Source organism: Helobdella robusta, assembly GCF_000326865.2.
Source record: "Helobdella robusta unplaced genomic scaffold HELROscaffold_39, whole genome shotgun sequence".
In the NCBI taxonomy this organism is placed as follows: domain Eukaryota; kingdom Metazoa; phylum Annelida; class Clitellata; order Rhynchobdellida; family Glossiphoniidae; genus Helobdella; species Helobdella robusta.
In genome coordinates this window covers 1448324-1467822 of record NW_008704865.1, presented here as the reverse complement: position 1 = coordinate 1467822, position 19499 = coordinate 1448324, and the positions used below count along the sequence as shown (strand labels likewise).

General features: G+C 34.4%; 2 protein-coding genes across 2 annotated transcripts; both read right to left on the bottom strand.

Moving 5' to 3' along the window:
* Nucleotides 1–313: 313 nt before the first annotated feature.
* HELRODRAFT_176798 (hypothetical protein) lies at nt 314–1688 on the bottom strand (the record flags this gene model as incomplete). The annotated part of the gene is made up of 3 exons (XM_009024135.1): nt 314–358; nt 413–1241; nt 1456–1688. The coding sequence occupies 3 exons, from the start codon at nt 1686–1688 to the stop codon at nt 314–316; spliced, it is 1107 nt and encodes a 368-aa protein (XP_009022383.1).
* A 9100-nt stretch (nt 1689–10788) lies between these two features.
* HELRODRAFT_84308 (hypothetical protein) lies at nt 10789–17550 on the bottom strand (the record flags this gene model as incomplete). The annotated part of the gene is made up of 13 exons (XM_009024026.1): nt 10789–10963; nt 11253–11506; nt 12649–12774; nt 13028–13255; nt 13521–13656; nt 13897–13955; nt 14265–14381; nt 14756–14917; nt 15172–15278; nt 15546–15616; nt 15905–16141; nt 16432–16506; nt 17441–17550. Coding segments are annotated over 13 exons (1857 nt in total), but the record flags the coding sequence as incomplete, so codon positions are not given.
* Between the last annotated feature and the right edge of the window lie 1949 nt (nt 17551–19499).

Here is a 19499-nt window from a genome sequence, read left to right as displayed (position 1 = left end):
TCATCATCATCATTATCATCATCTTCGTCATCATCAACGTCGTCATCATCATATCATCGTGGTCGTCTTCGTCATCTTCATCGTCGTCATCACCATGTCATTGTGGCGCATTTATACGAAACGAAACTTGCCTGAATTTTGTCCTAGGAAAGTTACTTTAGCTGTCGGCTGCAAAGTTTAGATGGAAATCATTATCATCATCATCATCATCATCATCATCGTTTTACAACAACCATCATTTCTATCACAGTTCCTCATATTTATTATTCACATTGTTAATTCGTAACTATCATCGTCATCGCCATTATCATCGTCACGATGTTAAACATCCTGTAGATGTTAATGACAATGACGATGGCTGCAATTACGTGTGTGATGATGAGAAAGATGATGACATCATACTAACATTCACCAAGTTTTTGTCATCATCGCCACCCTTTATCTTCTTAGCGATGTCTTTTGGGGTGACGTTGTGCTGCCTGCCCGAGTCATCATCGCCAATGCCACTGAATATGTTGTCTAAGAACTGGTCTGTGTCGGATTGGTCGTGTTTTCGTGATTGTTGTTGTTGTTGTGCGAGCTGTTGTGGACGTTGTTGTTGTTGTTGATGCTGCTGTGTGCGTTGTTGTAGTTTTTGTAGCTGGGACAGCTGCTGTTGCTGCTGTGGTTGGCGTTGTTGTAATGATGGTAGTAGTTGTAATGTTTGTTGTTGTTGTTCATTCTTGTTGGTATATAAGGGCACTGCTGAATATTCAGCTGCTGTGTTCTTGTTGTTGTTGTGGTTGTTCATCGTATTGATGTTATTGTTAGTGGCGATGACGTCATATATGTTGTCGTTGGTCTGCTCCATTTTTTTTACGCCGTAAGGATCGTAGTACTCGTTAGCTTTGACTTGTTGCTTTTTATCTTTGCAGACGATGGTCGCCTGGACCCGCCTTAGCTTCTGTACGACAGGTTCTGCGTAACCGTCGTCACCCATCTTCATGAACCTCAAGTTGTTGTAGCGGGCGTTCAAGGGGGAGAGGAGGGAGAGACCGAGAGCGTCCTTGTCGACACTGCCGTTCGATGGTGGCTGGTGGTAGACTTTCGCGTACACGGAGTCGTTGCGTTTGGTAAATTTGAAGAAAGAAGATGGAAGGAATGCTGACCTAGGTGTGGCAGGTACAAAGTCCTTGACCTCCTCGATGTCCTCCATGCCGATTGGTTGGTGGCAGGTCAGGGAGGATACGTTGGATGGCGGTCTGGGGCAATCATTATGGTCATTATAAATAACTTTAATGTTATTTGTTCACTAGTTCGTGTTCTTGCAATAGATTAATTAAGTTAATAACATTGAAATTGTATCAATGTCTCGAAAATAAAAAAAAACACAGCCAATCAGAGTAATTTTAACTTTTTTAAAGTTTATTAGTCTCAATTTTAACGAATTGTTATAAAAACATGAAAAAAACCGACCCTTTAAAATTGTTGCTATTGCAGCAGACGACAAAACTACAGGAAGAAGTCTGTAGATCGGCCACATCGTCGTTACCGATCCGCAACAACTTCTCGTCGTTCTCAACTTTGTTGATGGCGTCGAAGAGAAAGTCGGAGCCAGTCATGTAGACGCTGTGGTCGCTCTCTTCCAACTCCAACGACCAACCGTATATCGACTCCTCGGCGATTCCTCTGCTCAGATTTATTAACATTGTGGCCGTACTTTAACAACAATTGTCATCATTTATTTATTACTACTCATATTCGTAGCGGCATTAGGAGTAGCCGTAGTAGCAGTAATATAAGTAGTAGTGATAGTAGTATTTGCGGCAAGAGAAGTAGTAGTAGTAGTAATATTACTACTAGTAGTAGCAGTAGTAGTAGCAGTAGTAGTAGCAGTAGTAGTAGCAGTAGTAGAGTAGTAGTAGTAGGAGTAGTAGTAGTAGTAGTAATAGTAGTAGTGGTAGTAGTGGTAGTAGTAGTAGCAGCAGTAGTAGTGGTAGTAGTGGTGGTAGCAGTAGTAGTAGCAGGAGAAGTAGTAGTAGTAGTGGCAGTAGTATATTACATGATTAATATAACATAGCGCCGTGCTGCTTTTGGGCTTTGTATTGCTATTAATATCTAGCTACAATGACACTATTATTACTGCGCGCGTTATTTTTATTTTTACAATAACAATAAATATTATTATTTGTATTAGTAGTAGTATCAGTATTATTGTTGTTATTATTATTATTTATTATTATTTTTTTTATTGGCAGTAGTATCAGTAGTATCATCAATGTTATCACTATTACTAGTAATAATATCAATGATAGAAATAATGAGGATAATAAGACTACAGCTACTACTGCTGCTGCTACTACTACTACTTCTAATACTACAACAACAACAACAACTAATACTACTACTACTGCTACAAATAAAAATAATAATAATAATACTAATAGTAATAATCACCTTAATGATAAGAGATCAGAGGCGAATTCTTCTGCAGTGCTCCACGAATCCACCTCCGTCTGTTTGTTAACGCCTGAGTGAGAGTGAGTGAGATAATGAGAGAGAGAGAGAGAGAGAGAGAGAGAGTGAGTGTATGTGCTGTGTGCAAATTTCTTAAACATATATACACTACTTCTCAAAAAAGTTAGTTGTTAACGCTAACACATTTTACTAAGGAACTTTTATTTTCGAATAAAACTATTATTCCCGAAAAAATTCTAATAATTTTGAGAAATTTAAAAGGTAATATATACAAAAACAATTGTTTATTGAAAATTGCGCTATATAAATGAAATGATTGACACACGTCTCCCTGAGAAGCACAAAAGAGACGATATAGTTGATCTTCGTTTTGGTGAAAATTTCAAAATGTTCCGCTTGATTTGATAGAAGTGCCAGCTGGAGTATGATCAACATTTCCACCACAACTTATTCAATGCGTTAAGGAAATCTAATATGCCACCTTAAAATTTATTCTAACGAAACAAAAATTCCACCAACCATCGTGGAAGACTCCAGTAAGAGCCATCAGTGATTTTTGTTTGATAGCATGAAACTCAAGGTACGTGGGCGGATGGCCCCTGCCCACGTTAGTGTCTACCATCTGGCCCCTTAAAATATTTTTCTGGCAAATGGGTGCCAGTCCTGGAATGCACCAGTCCGAAGCGTATCTAAAAATGGATTGCATACGGTATGAAACACGACTGGTTAACTGCTCGTTTATTTATTGATAAGTGATTTTTTAGAAATTCAATTGAAGTTCACAACTTTCACCCAAAGACTCGTGATAACATAACGAGGACATGTTTTAAAGAAGAGAAAATAATTTTTTTTACAAAATTTATTTAGTATTCTCAGAGGCGTCAGCATCTAAGGCACACACGTGAATCATTGCACCACACATACACATGTGGCGTGTGATAGGCGAAGAGATCTCTCGCATTCAAACCTAATGACCGCAACATCACTGCCAGGCATCTCAACCATTACGCCATCGCTTCGCCAGATTTACTCACTTGAGAATATAATTAGTGAGGACATTGGAAGGTTTGAATGAAGCCAGACAGCAAGTGATGAGCAGCCAGGCTCTTTCAAGAACCACCTCATCCTTCTCAAGAAATGTTTTGTTACAAATCTGCAAGAGTACTTCGTCTTTCAGATAGTTCTTCCTGAGGCATCTGGATACGATGTAGTGAACGGTCAGTCGATCGTTTAGTTCTGGGTCTCGGTGGCTATGCAAAAAGCGTAGAATCTGTGGAAGTTGTATGTGTGTTTGTTTGTTTGAATGTATGTGTTTGTTTGTTTGTGTGAATGTGTTTGTTTGTGTGGATGTGTGCGTTTGTTTGTGTGTGTGCGTGCAAAGGGTTTTTAAGGATCTGTTTACATTTAATTAAAATTTGTCGTTATCTGGGTTTGTGGAAACATTAGATAGGCAATGTTTGTCGATGCCGATGATTGCACAACTGTTCAGGTGCATACAAGTCGATGGAACTAACAAAAAAACAAACAATGCTCCGAAGAAGCACATGCACATGCATACACACATACATGAAACAGTGTAAATAACATACCGGCGATACGCGTGTGTATGCACAATTGCACACCAAATAACTAAAACATATACCGTGAAAGTATTTAGTCATAAACAACATACATGCACGATCTCAAACGAAACTTTAAAATGATCCCACACACACTCACTCACTCACTCACTCACTCACTCACTCACTCACTCACTCACTCACTCACTCACTCACTCACTCACTCACTCACTCACTCACACACACATACATACTCACATACATGCTCACACACACACATTGCATAATACAAATTTACAAACATACGCATACATACCAGTTTTGAAAGGTCGATTGATTCTGTAATCTTTTTGTCGGTGTTCTTTGCAAGGATGGGAGTTTCCTGGAAGGATCTGAACACGATTGGTAATGTTTCCTGGTGGGAAGGATGGGTTACGCTAACAACGTGTGCGTGTTTTTACGTAGGTGTGCGTGTGTGAGCGTACAAATTTTTCAAATTGATATTTTCAAGTGTGTGCGTGCGTGAACGCGCGCGTGTGTATGTGTGTGTATCATCTCTATTACATTAGATTAGATTAAAACAAATAGAATAAAGAATTAAATTAGTTTTTTTTTACATGAGTGAGCGTGAATAAGTGTATGCTTATTTTCATATGTATGATTTTATGTATTCGTTTTTTGCGCATGTATAAGTGTGCATGTATGTGTAGTACATATAAGTAAGCACATGAACGCACATGTGTTTCTACGTCTGCCTATGGTAAGCGATGTGTTTATGCAGTGCACTGTACAACGTAGTTCACACCTGACGCTTCGCAAACATATGTGAACATAAACTCACATTTTTGTATGCGTGTTTGTGTACAAAATTAAAGTATGTTTGAGTGTACTTTTGTATACAAGCTGATTGTACGTGTTGTACATTTGACTGGTTGAATAATTGGTGATATGTGTGATTGTATGATTGGAATCTATGTTTGCATATATTAATTTATACGTGTCAATCTGGAGTTTATTAAAATATTTGCATAGAATCTATAAGAGCTTATTGTTGTAAGGTGGTGATGACTGATTGATGATTTATTTCAAACCACAGGAATGTGTGAACGATTTCATCCTCAAATAAATATTGAAATACTTAATTGGACAAATATTTATTAGAATTAATCGGCGGATTTATATCTATAAAAACAAAAAAAACTGTTAGATAATAATAAAATAAATCAAAAATTCAAAACGCAATATAAACATCCTTCATGTATATATTTTGAAAAATTGGAAATAATGTGAAAAAGTTATTATTGCTGAAGAAACCTTGCAGTACACGTCCGCATATTTTGCAAGCACAAATGAATCAATGTCATCTGGTAGTTGTAGTTGTTTCTTAAATTGTGGTTGTTGTTGTTGTTGACCGGATTGTTGCAAGAGTTGGAGTTGTGGTTGTTGGAGGTTTGCCACGTCTTTAAAGTAATTGGTTGATATGAATTGCGTTAGGCCTGAAACGTCAGAGTTTATAAAATAATTTTTTTTTGTCATTATAATTTCAAAACATTTCATTCATTTAAAACTTTTCAATTTTTAATATAAAATATAGCAATCCAAATTTGATTCAAATTAGTTAAAGTTGCTAAATAAATGAATTAAAATATAATAATAATGGAGTAATCTCATTTATTTAAAAAAAAATTTATTTAGTTATTTCTATTATATGCATCTATTAGTATGTACCTTCTGGCTTGTAAATGGCTTGAGCTAACTTGGCTGGAATTTCGATGCCATTTATATTGATTTTTTGGTGTTTTCCCTGAAAATTTAACAAAATTATGCTTATATATATATATTTATATATATAATAATTGTAATGTTTAATGATTAATATATATATTAAATTATGATAATACTAAAAAACAATTAGAGTAATCATAATCTTGCAATAATAAAACTCACAAGCTAATAATAATTATCTTGCTTGTTAAATTAAAAACAAGTTTAAAAAGTAGTTATTATCAACAAATTTCTCACATATTCAACCTCTTTTAAATGCTTTTCTTTTAAATTTAGGCTAATTGATTAATATATAATGATAGTTAAATACAATAAATAATATTTAAATGCAATTAAGCATACATAGCAAAAATTGTTATAATAAATAAAACTTGAAAAATATTTAACAAGCAAGCCTCTACCTGGTTTTTATAAAAGAGAAAAACGGAAGTTCTGTTTCCTATGTTAGGAATACTTCTTAGTGAAAATATTTTATTTTGCTGTTTTGGTCCTACATTCATTTTATTATCTTCCACATTATCATTGATTGGCGTATTTTTAATTTATTCATTGTTATTAATAATACAATCTTTTTAATTTAAATTAAATAAAAATAAACAATAAAAGGAATTTATTATTAAATGAATACATAATTTAAAATTTTAAACTTTAAATTTTAATAGGTTTTGTTTAATCCTTTTTTTAACAAAAATAAAAACGACCATTTTGATTTTAATGAACTTTTTAAACAATTTTTTTCATTTGTATAATAATTTTATTTATTTTAACTTCGATTAGATAAGTTCTAAAACTGAAAACAAAATAGTCAGTTTTTTTACTTTTTTTTATTTTTACTTTTTACACCTTATTGAATTTTAAGACGATATGTTGTTGTTCAAGCAGATATTAATTACTATATTATATATAATATATATAAAATAAATAAATATATTTTAATAAATATTTTTTAATTATCTTAAATGGTTTTTAAAAGAAAAAATATACATCGAAAAAACATGAACATGTGTGTGCACTGCATTACATGTTTGGTTGTCACGGTTACTAAACAATTTTTGTTTAAATGTGAACTTAAGTCGTTAAATTACAATTGGACATGTTATGCGTAGTGTAGATGATACTTATATGATATATAGAACGCATATGATATGTATGATACATATCAATGCTTCATTTATCCTATGATGATACATATCACACAGACCGAAACAATATTTAACAGTATTTTTGTAAATAATTCTATGAAACATGTAGTAAAGCAATAAATCATTAACAACGCACGTATGCTATACAATTCCGCTTTGAAACACGTGTTGTGATGATGAGAATACACTCGCCCCCATCATCTAAGACCTCTCTCTCTCTCTCTCTCTCTCTCTCTATATATATATATATATATATATATATATATATATATATACATACACATATATTATATATATATATATATATATACAAACATATAAAGATGTTATCGATTAGGAAAAATTGATCGAGATACGAAATGTCAGTTTGCGAATAAATTATATACCGATCGATGGATGGATAGAAGAAACTTTTTATCATACAAAACATATGTTTTATTGTGCACATGTTTTAACTCATGTGTTAATTATATTATGTGTTGTACAGACACACATGCAGTGGCGAATCCAGAATTTTTCAGTAAGGGTTGATTCCAGAAAATTGACGACGACGACGTTCTCTTGCATGTTCTTTTTTCATTAATTGATATTAGTTTAAAACTCCGTTATATCAACATTTTAGTTTTCGGTTTGGTAGTTTGACATTTTTTAATTCTATATAATGCAGCTCTGTGAAACGCAGAGCTACTTACATGTTAGTCTGTATCTGTAATCATAATTGAACCATCGTGCCACAAAGGCTGTACTATCCACACCACATGACGCACATACACATACGCGTATGATGGTTTTTAAGTTTCAGACAGACAGTATTTGACATCCACTTAGACGTTCACTTTAAACGCCTCAAGATTCGTCACTGCTTAATGTTGAAACAAATGCTATAATACGATGTAAGAATTAGTAACCGATTTTTCAAATTTTATGGACCTACCTACCTACCAACCTACCTACCTACCTACCTGCCTACCTATCTATGTTTGCACTCTAATAACTTCAGCCCATTTTTGTAATAGTATGGCGGTTGCACGCAAGAGAAAAAAATTTGTAAAATTTGTCCTTTTGATTAAGAAAGTTCCGTTCCGAAGATGTTTGCATGGCCATTGTTTAAATTCTATTCTCAAGTAGTTCTCCTTTTATCGCTCCCTTCTGTTTCATGCTGCAGTTATATTTTAATGGCCATGCTTCAAAGCTAATGAAATTTGGATGTGCGAAACAGCCGTGTAAACGTAAAATAAATATACAACGTTAACATATATGTTTTAAAATAACAATAAATAAGATGCGTATGGCTATAAACGCTTAAGAATAAAAGCATTTTATAAAATAAATAAATTTTATGAAATAAATAAATTTTATAAATTAAAAAAATAAATAAATAAAACGATTTCATGTTGACCTTAAAGGGAACGGGTGACAGGCGTTTATTGATTTTGATGTCTTCGATAATCCTCGACTTCCGCGCCTTCTTCTCTTGCTCCATCTTCTTCCGGTGCTCTTCCTCGTATTGTCGTTTGCTTCTTTCATTTTGGTTTTTTGACTGAATGATTGATTATTTGGCTGGTTGGTGGATTGGCTGGTTGTCTGGTTGATTGGTTGCTGCTTGATTGGTAATTGCTTGGTTTTTTGGTTGAATGCTGATTGATTGAGTCATAAAATATACTATTACTTAAACATACAAACAGATCTATTAACAGACAAACAGATATAAACGAAAGACAATATTCACCGATCGGTATATCCTACATTAGTTAGACTTTTAAAATTATTATTTATTTCAACTTAACATGAATAAATAAGGTAAGCAGCAGTATCAAACATTGATTTTCGAACAATGAAACAAAAAATAAGCATGTAAACAAAGGTAAACGTACATAAACATGTATAAAATGTCACACAAAAATTATACAAACACTTAGCAAACAAAAAAGACATACAAACCAGACAGCCAAATAAATGCACTTAGGTGTAAATCTCTAAACTTACGAAAACAATACGTAGATACACACACATGCTCACACACACACACACACACGCTGACACGCACACAAACACACACACATTCATACAAATTTACACCTGCACCCATACCTAGACAATACACATTACAGACAAATAGTGTAATTACCTGCTAAAAAAATTTGTTAAATTCCCTTTGTATATACATAAATATATATATATATATATATATATATGTGTGTGTGTGTGTGTGTGTGTGTGTGTGTGTGTGTGTGTGTGTGTGTGCTGTTGTTTTAGTAATGAAATATGAGAAGTATGAAAGACTGTATAAAAAACCAGCAATCATCATCAGTATTTGATAATATTCATAATAAAATATATAATTTTTAATTTATTATTAAAAAGAGCAGAATCCTTCGTCAAACTATTATTTCACCAACCGTCTTGTAACTTTTCCGAGCCAGGAAACCTCTAACATAGGCTTGGGCTGTTGTATATCTCTTCAATAATTCCTTGTACTGCTTTCTATGAGGTCGGCCAAAAAATAATTTCTAAATTAAGAATTTTTATGAATTTAAATGAATTAACTCATCCACAGAGCTAATCATGTTTTTTTAACATATCAATCATTCAGCTCGTTTTTTAAACATTCAATCTAATCAACCAGCCAGTCAACCAGCCAGCAATTCATTCAATCATTTAATGAAACGTTTACTAGCTCGAACCCTAATCAATCAATCGATCGATCGATCGATCGATCGATCGATCGATCGATCGATCAGTCAGTCAGTCAGTCAGTCAGTCAGTCAGTCAGTCAGTCAGTCAGTCAGTCAGTCAGTCAGTCAGTCAGTCAGTCAGTCAGTCAGTCAGTCAGTCAGTCAGTCAGTCAGTCAGTCAGTCAGTCAGTCAGTCAGTCAGTCAGTCAGTCAGTCGATCGATCGATCGATCGATCGATCGATCGATCGATCGATCAACTAATCAACCAATCAATCAAACCGACCTAGCATTCCAAGCTCTATAGAAAGCTTGAAACTTAAGGACCCCCTTCAAATTGTTCTGGTACCTCTTGCGGGCCAACAAACCCTTGAAATATTTTTGCAGGGCCAGTACGGCACCCCCAAGTTTCCCTTTCACTTCCATTGAGAGGTGTTCTAACAGGTTCTCCTTCATGAAGACCTTTGTTTGGTGATGGAAATTAAGGTAGTGATGGTTATGATTGTTGTAAAATGATGAGGAAGATGTTCGTTCTAAATGATGATTATGCCGGATGTGATTCTAACGATGTATGCTATCTTAAAATCGCTATGCTGATGACGTCAACATCTACAATGGCGTCAATAGACGTCATTTTTATTTTAATTAATTAATTTATTTTTAAATACGTCTAATCTAAAAATAGCCACCTTGGAATTTCCAACTTGCCAGCTCTGATCCCATTGGTTGTTGAGAGACTGCAGTATTAGCGTGCAGGCCTGTTTGCCGTGGAGGTCAAGGTTTTTAAGAAGGTCGGTGTTTTTTAGGGGCAGTAGGCATTTGAACCTGAAGATGACGTCATATTTTGTTTTTGCGTTGTTGCTAAAAATTTATTTTATGACTTTATGTTAGGATTCGGCTAATGGAAACTAATTAACTTATGGCTAATACTTTTTTTGGGATTGATTCGTTTTTTTCGCATGAGATTATATGAAAAACTTTACCGATATCCATTAATAATCCTAAAAAAATCCATCATTAAGGACATCATCATTATAATTACTACCATAATTTTGTTTAGATTACATTGAAAACGTCATCGCAATTCTATAACAATCCTATAACATTCATCACCAGCGTCATCATCATTGCAATTAGGATATCATCACCATATGTTTACATTTACGACACTCCTACCTTTTACAGAACAACGCAAAGTTCTGTCTGACAGGGAATCCCAGTTTGCGAATCTTAACAGTTTCCAGCATGCCAGTTGCCTTCAACTGATCCATGACAACTTCGTCGACAAACTGCATGGCTGTCTTGTCGGTGTTGGGCTTGATGCATCTTATGAACCATGGGTTGCATCTGTGTGTGTTTGTGTGTGTGTGTGTGTGTGTGTGTGTGTGTGGGTGGATGTTACTTTTTGTTATATTCAGTTTTTTATTCTTATTCATGTTCAGTTATGTGTTTATTTATTTATCATTCTACGTTTGTTTTTATGTAACGTTGGTATCATAAAATGATTGTGTCAAAAACAAAATATTTTCAACTAAAAAAATCAACGTGATAGATGTAAACTAGACTAGCCGAGACAACATATCAAACATTGCATTTATTGTCGCAAGTAGAGACACACAAACACACGGACACCTACTTAGTCATGGTTTCAACCAGAGACCTGAGAGACTCATTAAACATTGCGGACACGCTGACCGCCTTAGTCGACTTGTTGCTGCTGACGTTAGTGGCCGCCTTTATCATCGTTGTGGTGGCCGTTCTCTTCTCGCCACCATCCATGTTGAGAACGTCTAAAAACATGTTGGCGACGAATGCGTTGCTGCTCCTTGAGACAAGGTTCAACACTTCGTATTTGAGGGTGTCGCGGTTTTTGTTGAGGAATTCGGCAACCTGAGATGTTGATTTATATAGCGTTCTTTATAAACATAAGTTTCTTAAAAAGCCTTCTCTAAGGTTAAACAAAAAAAAGTCAACGTTGAAAACGAAATGCCGTCTTCTTCTTTCTTGGTCAGTGGCCAGTTTAGGACAATCCGAACGAACACACACACATACCCACACGCACACAAACATGCACACACACACCTACACACATACGCTCACGCACGCGTAATAAGACACAACAATCACGCATACAAAGACACAAACATCATATCTATTGATTACTTTAGAACAAAGTTCTTCTCTTTTTAAGTGTCGATTTTTATAAATGTATGATACTTATGATCTATGGTTAACATTCAATTTCAATATTCATACGTATGTGTATCAGAGAGAATAATATTGGACATTATATTGAATCTATCATTTTGAATTTGTCGTTTTAAATTTAATGTTATTGTTAACGTTACATTACTAACGTACATTGCTAACATTACCTTGCTAACATTACATTGCTATCTTTATAACTTATTGTCAGCTCGTGTTATGGATCTTACATGTAGATAAGTGTTCATTGTTTTGTTGTGGGCCCAAACGATTGACGTACAAGAAGTTAGTAATGCATTTAGTAATGCAGTAGTTATTTAGTGTTGTAGTTTATAGCTGGTATTGTGGTAGTATTTTAGTTAGTAATATACGCAGCTGTAGTTTACTAGCGGACGTATTGAGTCATATGAATGAGAATACTATTCAGTAACTAAGTAATAAGCTGAAGAAGTCCTGTATATCATTGTTTAAGTTTGAATAACTTTTTCAAACAAAGGCAGAAAAATATTTCAAAATCACAATGGACTATGTTAGACCAGGAGCTAGGATTTTATTATATTTGTTACCAATTTCATCACACAGAATGTTCAGAATATCGTCAATAAATTCATCATCATCATCATCATCATCATTATTTTAGCCCTAATCATTTTATTATTTAATTTCATTACACGTAGTAACGTTACATTGATTACATCACAATTTATCAACGCTTCATTAACACATAAAGACGTTACATCAATTACATCATTACCTGTAGACTACATGTATATTACATTACATGTAAAGATGTAACACTAATTACATCACAATACGTCAAAACTTACATTGTAAGTAACGGTGCCAGCATAATGATTGATGGAAAAGGACGGCTCTCTCATTCTCGGCTTCACGTACGACATGTGGCTGTTGTGGCGGTGGTGGCACTTTTCCAGGAACGATTGATCTGTTCCCTGTGTGGTGTGGTGTGTTGTGGCGTTCATTGAGTTTGTTTGGTGAATGTTAACCAGAGCGTCGGAGTCAGAAATGTTAATAATCGTGAAAATAAAATATTCAAAGTTATTAACTGGCTTCCATAATTTTCTGACCTACCAACTTGTTCAACAATCAAGACCGAAACCACTTAGAAATCACCAGACCGACCAACCAAATAACCGACCGACCAACCGGCCAACAACCAGCCAGCCAGCCAGCCGTACAACTCACATTAGGAAAGTTGCTCTCTTCATCTAGTAGACAAAAGATTCCACTTGGTTTCTTGCCGATGAGGTCGACGACCTGGATGTTATCGAGGAATTCGATGTTGCACCACTGGACGCCCTCCCTGCTGTACTCATCCTGCTCGATCCGGAAGATGTGGGCGATGAAGTGGTGCTGCAGGGCTTCATTGGCGTAGTTGATGCATAGCTGCTCGAAGCTGTTGTGCCGTAGATCCTGCGTGCGTGTTTGTGTGTTTGTTTGTTTGTGTATGTGTGTGTTTGTTTGTTGTGTGTGTGTATGTGTGTGTTTGTTTGTTTGTTGTGTGTGTGTGTTTGTTTGTTGTGTGTATGTGTGTTTATGCATTCTTGTACGCCAGTGCAATTATAATCACCGTTACAGCTACAGCGATCGTTATCATCACTTCCACTGCTTATGATGTCACCATCCCCACCACCACCACCACTATCATCATCATCAAAAACGGCCAATCATCACAAACTTCAAAACCGAAAATGTCGAGGATGGCGATAGAGTTGATGGCCTCTCTCTTCTCGAGGCAGCATTTCATATTCCGGTTGATCTTCTCAACCAGCCACTTGAAGAGGTGATGGTACAAAGCTTTTGATATACTATCTCTGTGCACGTTTGTTTGGTTGTTTGGTGTGTGTTTGTGTGTGTTTGTGTGTGTGTGTGTGTGTGTGTGTGTGTGTGTGGGCCTGTGTTTATGTTGCACGTATATACATTACTCATATCACATTACATATTAAACCGCACATTAAGTAAGTGCCACAAACAATCACATGACTTTTGCTACATGCAACGAAATATGACGTCATCATCGTCATCGCGTCACCACTTCACATCACGTGACTCACCTTACGTCTAACGCTTGTTCTTCAGTTAGGGGTGTTACTAGTTTCTCATTTCTTGCCAGCTTTTGTGGGTTAAATTAAAAATTAATGAATTTAAAATTATACGAAAAAATGTTTTTTTTTAAATTTTAATAAAGCGAAATTATTCACTTCAAAACGAACGCAAAAATTGAAAAAGCGAAATAATAAAATGCCGATGAATCAACGAAAAACTTACAAAGAAATGAAATTCAAAGACGATAATGAAAAAAGATAGATAGACTGTTAGTTTAGAATTTTACGTGCGGCCATATAATCAAGGATGCCAGCAGAAAATGAGTCAAATAACATCAGTGACATTAACAATTGAGTCATCAACAAACAGAACTCACCGTGACTCTTGTGGTAAGGACCTTATCCAGGCCCTCCCTATCCAGTTGAAGCAACAGACACACGATCCTGCTAGATGCGTCGGATTCCATTTTAACGCCGTCCATGCGATGAACGTTCTGTGAGTGGGTGGTTGTTGTTGTTTGTATGTTTTGCTGTTGTTGTTATTATTTGTATGTTTTGCTGTTGTTGGCATGTTTTGTTGTTGTTGTTATTTGTATGTTTTGCTGTTGTTGGTATGTTTTGTTGTTGTTGTTGTTTGTATGTTTTGCTGTTGTTGATATGTTTTGTTGTTGTTTGTATGTTTTGCTGTTGTTGGTATGTTTTGTTGTTGTTGTCGATTTGTTTACTTTTGCTGCTGTTTTTGTCCGTTTGTTTTTATTTGTTTGCTTGCTAATTTATTTTGATTGGTATTCACATTTTTGTGAATTCAATTTATGAAAAAAGTTTAGCGCAATATAATAATGTTTAATACTACGTCATCACAACCGACTTCCGCTTTTTTGAAGTTGATGTTTCCGAGGTGAAGAATGGAGGCGAGTATCTTGAAGATGGAATCTTTTTCCTCCTTGGCGAACTGATGCATGCTGAAGGCCATCTCAACTGACCGGAAGTTCTCAGCGTCGTCACGTGACTCCAGATTACTGGCCTCACCCTTGTTATGATAATGATAATAATGATAACGGTGAACGTGATAACGATGATGATGATAATGGTGGATGTGATAACGATTTATGAATTACTGTAAATATTTGCATTCAAAACTTTTGTCGCAAAGCCAAAATTAAAATAATATATTAGATCTCATAAAACAACACAACACACACTCACACACACGCCCGAACACACATACACGCACACACGCACACACATACACATACATACTCCAACATACTCCAAAAAACTAACCCTGTTGAGGTAAGAGAACTCATCAACACTTGAAAGATGAAGACAAGCCTTCCTGTCGTCCGCCAGTCCCTTCATCATCTCGTAGAATATGTGGTAGTTACGCTCGCCTGGCAACTGAGGAATTTATTTTTGAATTTTTATACTATTTTTCAGATTTTGCATTTTTAAGTTTGTTTCTTGGTACTGCAGTTAATTAGATATAAATACTGGATGGTATTTATTTTTATAGAAGGAAGATGAATAATTCAACTAAATAATGTATGTTGTACATGTGTGTGTGTGTGTGCGTGCGTGCGTGCGTGTGTGTGTGTGGAGTTAAAAAATTTTACGTTATTTTGGTACTTTAGAATTATTTTTCATCAGTAAAAATGAACATCCGACCTGCTTGACGATTCTCGATCTTTCTAGCAAATACTCTGTCGTCTGTGCGCCAACCAGCCCGCCTCTGAAAGTCGGTTGGTTGGTGGTTAGTGTAAAATAATTTATGAAATAATTAATTTTAAAGGTAATTTTAAAAAAAGTAATTTAGCAATGAATTACAAAAAAAATGACAATAATTATAAGGAATGTGAATAATTTGATCAGTGATGAAATGACGATTTATGATTTAACGATTGGCTTAAAAAACGATTAACTATTTTTAAAAATCAACAATTATTCCTAAAATAATTGTAATAAAAATAAATAAAAAAGAGTAATAATAATAATAAAAAGAAAAAATGAGAATGGCTACCCTTGGAAGAAGAGTTCGACGTACTTCCCAAACCGACTGGAGTTATCGTTTCTTATGGTTTTCGCGTTCCCAAACGACTCCAACAATGGCGACGCTTCGATAATTTTCTCCGTCACGTGACTCGATCGATTCTGATTGGTTGATGGAGATAGGGAAGTTGTTGCTGACGTTGACGTCATCGCCAGATAGTGCATCAGTAACTTCGTGCTCTCCGTCTTTCCGGCTCCACTTTCACCACTGTGGTTTGTCGTTGTCGTTGTTGTCGTAATTTGTTGTTGTTGTCGTTGTTGTTGTTGTCGTCAGAGTTATTTTGTGTTTACATTTTTGCATAATTATGGCTCGGAGTTTCTTATGTTTACACAATTTACAAGTTTCGAAATACGTCACAAGAAATAATAAACTACGAAAAATAGTCATAACAATAATATCAAAACCAATAGCAACAACAACACAACAGCAGACAACAGTAGCAGTAGCAGTAGCGACTACAGTAGCAGTTGCAGCAAAGCAAACATTTAACACCAAACCTTATTATAACAACTTGGTCTTCGTTGGTATCTTTTAAACTGTTGAACGATGCATTGCCAATCGCAAACAAGTGTCTGGTAGGTTCCGTGTGAATGTGGTTGATTGATTGGTTTGTTGGATTGATTGATTGTTTGGCTGGTCAGTTGAATAATTGGTTGGTTGGTTGATTAATTGTTTGATTGGATAAACAATTTTGTAAAACAATTTATAGTATTTTTTGATTGAGTTATTAAACAGATTATGAGAAATTAAAGTTAAATTAAACCGACAAAAGTGACGATGAGAACTTTCTTGAATAATAAGAACAATAAAAAAAGAAATAAAAGAAAAAAATACAATATCATAAGGAGAATTAAAATGAAAGAAACAATAACGACATTAATAAATCGAAATAATTCTTAATATATAACGGACCTGATAACAACAACAATAATAATAAGAATAACGACAACAACAATAATTACAACAACAGCCATAATAAGAAAAAACAATCTATTCATAGTTTCCGTAAATTGTATGGGGTGTAAAACTGAGCAGGCGATGAGTGTAAAACTTACAACAAGAACATCTTCACAATAGCACGCAACACCATTTCAAAAATACTTTCTCGTACATTTAGTACCGGCATACAAAAATACCTCTATCCAAGATATCATTATACAAAGGTACCTATAAACAAAGATACCTATAAACAAAGATACCTATAAACAAAGATATCTATATACAAAGATACCTATAAACAAAGATACCAATATACAAGGATACCTAGATACAACGATACCTATCTACAAAGATACCTAAATGAATGAATGAATGAACTATTAAGTAAATAAATGAGAGAGTGACAAATATTTATGAGAGGCGTTTGTATAAACACGCCAAGCACTCGGAAGTAGGTGCTGAGTAAATGAATGAATAAATAAACGAACGTACGAACGAACGAATGAATAAATAAATAAATAAATTAATTAATTAAAAATAAATAAGTTAATTAAATAAATAACGAACGGAGGTTGCGATCCAAACAATGCTCCTTCGTATTTCTCCACAACGTCCAAGCCGTAGATGTCTATCATCTTGTACGGGTTGACTGCTATCAATATGTTTCCGATGTATGTCTGTTTGTTTGGGTGTAAGAAACATCTTTTTTTTATGAATTTACGTATAGGAAAATAAAGATTTCTACCGATTTAAAATGAATATATACGTGTAAAAGATAAGAAAACTCAATGTATTTTTCAATATTTCATATTAGTAATGTATATTTTACATTCATTTGTTATGCTGCCTGTTAATATTATTAATGGTTATTCTATTTCGTAAAATTACAATCACATACATTCATACAAATTAATTTAGTGACTGACTGCTTTTATTATCACACGTACACACCACACACACACACACACACACACACACACACACACGCACACGCACACACACACACACACTTCTATCTTAATTTCCTTTCATTTTTTATCTAACCCATCACCCATTTATAAATTCAGTGGAACCTTGCCTTATACTACATTAAATGCTATAGTATTTTATTAATATTTTTGTTATTTCATAATATTTCTTTAATATTTTACTACGTATATTTTGTAATATCTAGTTAACTTTATTGGTTCTGTAAAAATGATGAAATAATTTATGGAAAAAAAATGAACTAACATAGATCATGTAACCCTTATATCTAGCACGTAGGTTTTCTACCATGCACTGTTCATCCAGGCGACTGTCAAAAATAAAAAAAGTTTCGTTTCCACGTCTTTTATTTATTTAAAATTTTATTATTTTATTTATATTTATCTATTTGTTTAATTAGTAATGTCTTAAAGTGATGTTTCTGGTTTAAATATTGAAAATTTCGCAAAATATATGTTGATGATGGTAAGCTTTGTAGAAAACGATTTTTAACTAAAATGTGAGGAAAAATTTCCTAATTTGTCCTTCAATTATTGCTTGGTCTAACTCTTGGTGTCTTAAACTTAATCCTTCTAAATTTTAATTAATTTGTTTTAAAAAATTAAAACGCTCTATTACTATTCCATCTATTATCTTACCTGATTCTAAAACTCTTGATGTCTCTCATAAGTTTCGTAGTCTAGGCTTTATCTTTGATTCTGGCACGTCTCTTTCTTCTCGGATTAATAGTGTTGCTAGAAGTTTTTACTTTCATCTACGTAGAATAGTAAACTTTTTGCCTTTTCTTGACGATCCTACTCTTCTCCTTCTTGTAACTTCGTTGGTCTCTTATCTAGGATGGATTATTGTAACTCGCTCCACTATGGTCTTCCTGATTCTACACTCTATCTTTTAAGTATAGCTTTTAACACAACTGCTCGTCTAGTTGCTCGTGCCCCTTTCTTTTCTCATATATCTCCATTTCTTGTTTTCTTGCACTGGCTACCTATAAAATATAGAATAATTTTTAAAATTTGTACATTTATGTATAGGTCTCAATCGAAATTATTTCCTAATTACTTATCAGATATGTTAATTGAACCTAAACGCCCCGGTTTACGATCGTCTTCTTGTTCCCACTTCTTCTTAACTCGTGTTAAACACTCTTTTGCTAAATCTGCATTTGCTTTTTTTGACCCTTCTCTCTGGAACTCTCTACCTTCTTCTCTGACTACTTCTCCATCACTTACGAAGTTCAGAGCAGATCTCAAGACCCATCTGTTTTCAAAATTCATTGAAGGGCGCTGTTGAACATCGCGGAAATAGCGCTTTATAAACTAATTTACTGATTGATTGTTGCAAGAACGCTAAAAATTAAAAATCATTATAATAAATGTGTCAGAATCAATAAAATCATTATTATTATCATCCTTACCATGGTCATCATCATTATCATCATCATTATCATCGTCATCATCACGTGACTTACGGCATATGTATCATATCCTCATAGTTGATCATCATATCTTCGTTCCCATCACCCAGCCTCTCATTGGACAGTTCAACTTTCATATCCACCAATCAAAATGCAGATTTCAAATTTGTATTTTAATTATTATTTAATATATCTAATTATGTTACTATTATTATTATTTAATAT